At 51.1% G+C, this 4018-nt stretch overlaps 3 protein-coding genes across 3 annotated transcripts in view; 2 read left to right on the top strand and 1 right to left on the bottom strand.

Annotated features, from left to right (window-relative positions):
* FOXG_16894 (ATP-binding cassette, subfamily B) overlaps window positions 1-657 on the top strand; it is a gene marked incomplete at its 3' end in the record, with an annotated part of 2072 nt that extends 1415 nt beyond the window's left edge. Inside the window, exons 4-6 of the mRNA XM_018396911.1 lie at window positions 26-214; window positions 267-409; window positions 456-657. Of these exons, the coding sequence (XP_018257709.1) occupies window positions 26-214; window positions 267-409; window positions 456-657 (534 nt within the window). The remainder of the gene's footprint in view (window positions 1-25; window positions 215-266; window positions 410-455) is intronic.
* Window positions 658-1130: 473 nt separating this feature from the next.
* Window positions 1131-2864, bottom strand: FOXG_16893 (uncharacterized protein). The gene is made up of 2 exons (XM_018396910.1): window positions 2159-2864; window positions 1131-2106 (listed from the first exon to the last, which is right to left on the bottom strand). The coding sequence occupies exons 1-2, from the start codon at window positions 2546-2548 to the stop codon at window positions 1414-1416; spliced, it is 1083 nt and encodes a 360-aa protein (XP_018257708.1). The 5' UTR covers window positions 2549-2864; the 3' UTR covers window positions 1131-1413.
* Window positions 2865-3457: 593 nt separating this feature from the next.
* FOXG_16892 (uncharacterized protein) overlaps window positions 3458-4018 on the top strand; it is a gene marked incomplete at both ends in the record, with an annotated part of 2108 nt that continues 1547 nt past the window's right edge. The window contains 2 exons of the mRNA XM_018396909.1: window positions 3458-3538; window positions 3614-3968. Coding sequence (XP_018257707.1) covers window positions 3458-3538; window positions 3614-3968 — 436 coding nt within the window. The remainder of the gene's footprint in view (window positions 3539-3613; window positions 3969-4018) is intronic.

Below are 4018 nucleotides of genomic sequence, written 5' to 3'. Positions count from 1 at the left end.
CAGCAACATCGGTGTCGTTCCCCAGGACACAGTTCTGTTTAACGCGACGATCATGTACAATCTTCTGTACGCGAGACCAGATGCGACAGAGGCAGACGTTTATGAGGCATGCAAGGCGGCGAATATTCATGAGCGCATTCTCAACTTTCCAGATGGGTATGAGACCAAGGTTGGAGAGCGAGGATTGAAGTTGTCAGGTGGTGAACGCCAAAGAGTAAGTTACCGTTACTGATTAGCATTGCGGACATGGTCACTGACATTCGTAGATCGCCATCGCCCGCGCGATTCTCAAAGACGCTCGCATCCTACTCCTCGACGAAGCAACCGCATCTCTCGACTCACACACAGAGCGTCAGATCCAAGATGCTCTCGAGCGCGTCACCGAAGGTCGCACAACCATCACAATCGCGTAAGTCTCCCCAACCCCTCTTCAAACAGTAACTAACAATCTGCAGCCACCGTCTCTCTACCATCACGACATCAGACCAGATCATCGTACTTCACAAAGGCAAGATTGTCGAGCGCGGCACACATAATGAGCTTTTGGCTCAGGGAGGACGATACCACGCTATGTGGGAGAAACAAACGACTATTGAGAAGAAAGAGAAGGAGAAGAAGGAATTGGAGGGTGAGGCGTCGGAGACTGGGTCTCAGTAGATGATGGAGTGTAGGATATGTATTTTAGAAGGTTGGAAAGTCATCGCAGCGATTGACTGTCAGAATTGCTGGTTAGAAAGCATGGCGGGTAATAAAAGTCATTATTTGTTGGACCTCGTATTGTACTCTGCATCAAGTGTCCGTCCATTTTGAAATGAGCGAGGCTGGCATCGCGCCGCATCTCACAGCACCAAAACCGGGGCTACTGTACAAAGTCATCACGAGAGCAATTGAAGCTTGACCCAACTTCAACCAAACAGCCATCCCTCCTCAAGCCCGCACCAATCGAGAGCTCTGCATACAAAGCTCCCCCAAAACACCAATGACATGCAAGAAAACTGTCACAACCTCTAATGCAGCCTAGCTTCAACCAGACCAGCCTACTTTGCGGGGTTGTTCTACCGATCAGAACTGCGCCGACGTCATCTCACAAAGTTCCTCCACGTCACGGAACGGTCTGGACCAAGATTAACTTGGACGCGCGTATGTCGGGTGATGAGCTCATGCAGTGTTGCATTGACTTTGGGGACTGTCAGATTTGGATCTGAGGGACTGGCGAACGCACTGACGTGTCGAGATAAGCCACGAGGCTGGCGTGTCTTGAATGGGGCGGTCTGAATGGGCTTCGATGTCGTGATTGAGCATTTCTGAAGCCAAGACATGGGATTGCACGATATTGAAGAGGATCACAGATTGTGAATTAACATCGCTGCCATTAAAACTATTATAGTCATATATAATTAAGCATAACCCCTTCTACGTGAGTTTAATAGCATCCTTGGCCTCATCACTAGAAGCCTTCTCAAAGAACCGTCCCCAGCACTTCATCATGAGCATGTTGATCAAATACAACCCTGCGCCCAGCCCAATCGCACCGAGCAGGTACCAAACCCACGGCCGATCACCCAACCACATTATCGCCTTCGTATCGCCGTGATGCCACGACGCGCCCTCGTAATCAGTCAAATAAGGTTCAAGCTCAGTCGCATTGATCACCTGCACCGTAGTCTCAGGCAGCGAGGGCTGTTCAAGAAGGTAGTTCTTCAGCGCCATGGTGAGGAAGAGCGGTCCCGCGGATACCATTACTGCGACGTGCGGGAGGATGTGTGCCCAGGGACGGGTTATGTCGTTGTAGAGTTGGATTCGGGAGAGGGCTTTTGTGAAGGCGGGATGGTGCGCGGAGGTAATCATCATGTCGTTGGAGACGCCGGTGGGTGTTGTGCTCTTGAAGACGGCGTGGTGCTTGCTGCCGTCGGACTCGATCTGGTGCAGGGGGATTGTCGCGTTGCAGAGCGTGTCCATGTCGAGATAGATACCGCCATAGTGGTGAAGGACAAAGTATCGAATGGCATCGGCGCGTTGAATGTTGAAAGGGAAAGTGTCCCAAGTGTCGAGGAACCAAGGATACTCTTCCGAAATAAAATCGCGAGCCTTATCGTCCGTCCAGTGCTGCGACAATTAGCATCCATCTCCTCCAGTAACCAACCCAGGACAAACAAACCTTGTACTCAAACTCAGAGTAAGTTTCCTTACAGCTCTTTACCAAATCCTTCCAGGCCTCAGGAATGGTCTCATTCGCACTCGTCTGGTGAAAAATCCTCGGTATCGTCCTCTGCGCGGGCAAATCCTCGCCAAACGACGTATCATTCAGGGGCAACGTTAATCTCGCACCGAACAGCTCCTCATTCCGACGCAGCAGTGTGATAAGCGGGTAAAAAGCATGGACGAGGACAGCGACGATGAGGAAGTCGATGAGGAGGAGGATCACGGTCGAGCGGCGCAGTCTTGGCAGACGGAGGTACTTCTTTGGCACAGAGGGCGTCGCCCATTCGAGGCGTTCTTCATCGTAGGAGTTTTTTCGTTCGGGACCAAGAATCGGTGAGGATGACATTTTTGTGGGAGAGATATTATTAAAAAGAAGTAGTATTGAAAAAGAGAGGGAGAGAAAGGACCGGCGAGCGGCTTGGCGTTGCGTGAGCTTTTGAAGGAGTGGAAGATTGTTTTTGGGCTGAGATTAAATCTGACGCTCGCCTGCGAAAAAAAGATGGTGGATTGCGCCGCAGGGACAGTGGCAGTACAGTTGCAGTGCGCCAAAGGGGGGGGTGACCCTTTCATTATCAGTGGAGCTGGCCCCCTAGAAAAACAAAAGCGAGAACGAAAAATCCGAGGAGGATTAGGGGGTCCGCGGACGACGGGATTGGCTGACCATCACCCCACTCCGTCTCCTTCTGACAATTTCAGCGGGTGCATTTTGTGGTAAGTTTATAGTGGCTTCATGCTCCAGAGTTTCTGTCACCTCCCCCCCTTCCAATCTAAATTTTAGCCTCTGCGGAATTGGATCATCTACGTCACCAAGCTGATGGTCCAGTGACCAAGTAGTACTGGCGCTTCAGGGGCTGCCTCCCAGATTCACAACCAAGACACGTAATAACACAGCGCTCCAACCCGCCAAGCTTATCCCCCCTAAGTCATTAACCGCCTAACGCTCGTTTTTATTCTGTAGCCCAGTGCATTTTAGCGGTCGGTAGCTGTGATCAGGAATCCTGATCCCAAACCAAGCATCCTTGCCCTTGTTTTGGCCCGGGAGCAAATCTTCTCCCCTTGTCCATTATTCTCCGCGTCTTCCGAAGTTCGTTCTTTATTTATCTTAACGTAAACTCTTTTTTTATCGACTCACCCGACCAAACCTATTTGTTGTGACAACCTTTAAGCTTCTTTTTTTTTTTTTTACACTTCTCATACTCTGTTTCTTTTTACGTTCTTTTCTTTGCAGTCGGCACATGCCGCAATAGAAGACATCATGGCTCAAGCGCAAACTCAAGAGAATGAACAAGATTTGGGTGAGCCGCAGTTTGCCTACCACGCCGTCGTCGAGCCAATCGTACGTATCTCTTTCCCTTGATAAACTCGGTCAGCCGTGGAGGCTAACTTTGTGTGTGTGTGTGTTCACGTGCAGTTCATCGTCGGTGTCATGATCGCTTCATGCTACTTCAACCGCCTCCGAAACTTCTCCATCATCCCTTCGTCAAAAAGCGCCGACCAAGGTCTCCTCGGCCAATCGAAGCCGGAGCCATGGGACGAGGAGGACGTCCACGACGAGACAGAACGTCTCAACCTCGCTGACGCAGCGTCGCCGACGGAAACACACCCGCCCAAGAAGAGAACGTGCTGCGGCACTGTGGTTCACACGCCCAACTCGAGCCGATACGCCAAATACTGGCACTCGCGCTTCATACAAAAGTTTCCGTTCCTCGTGGAGATGTTCTACTGGGTGGTCAATCTACTCTTCTACGTCGGCGTCAAGTCGGCGAGTGAGCTTATCGCCGCCACGGATGGCGTCTGGCAGACTGCGGAGAACCAT

The sequence above is a fragment of the Fusarium oxysporum genome, chromosome 13 (assembly GCF_000149955.1).
Source record: "Fusarium oxysporum f. sp. lycopersici 4287 chromosome 13, whole genome shotgun sequence".
Taxonomy (NCBI): Eukaryota; Fungi; Ascomycota; class Sordariomycetes; order Hypocreales; family Nectriaceae; genus Fusarium; species Fusarium oxysporum.
Note: the sequence above shows the minus strand (reverse complement) of the source record. Positions and strands in the feature narration are given on the sequence as shown.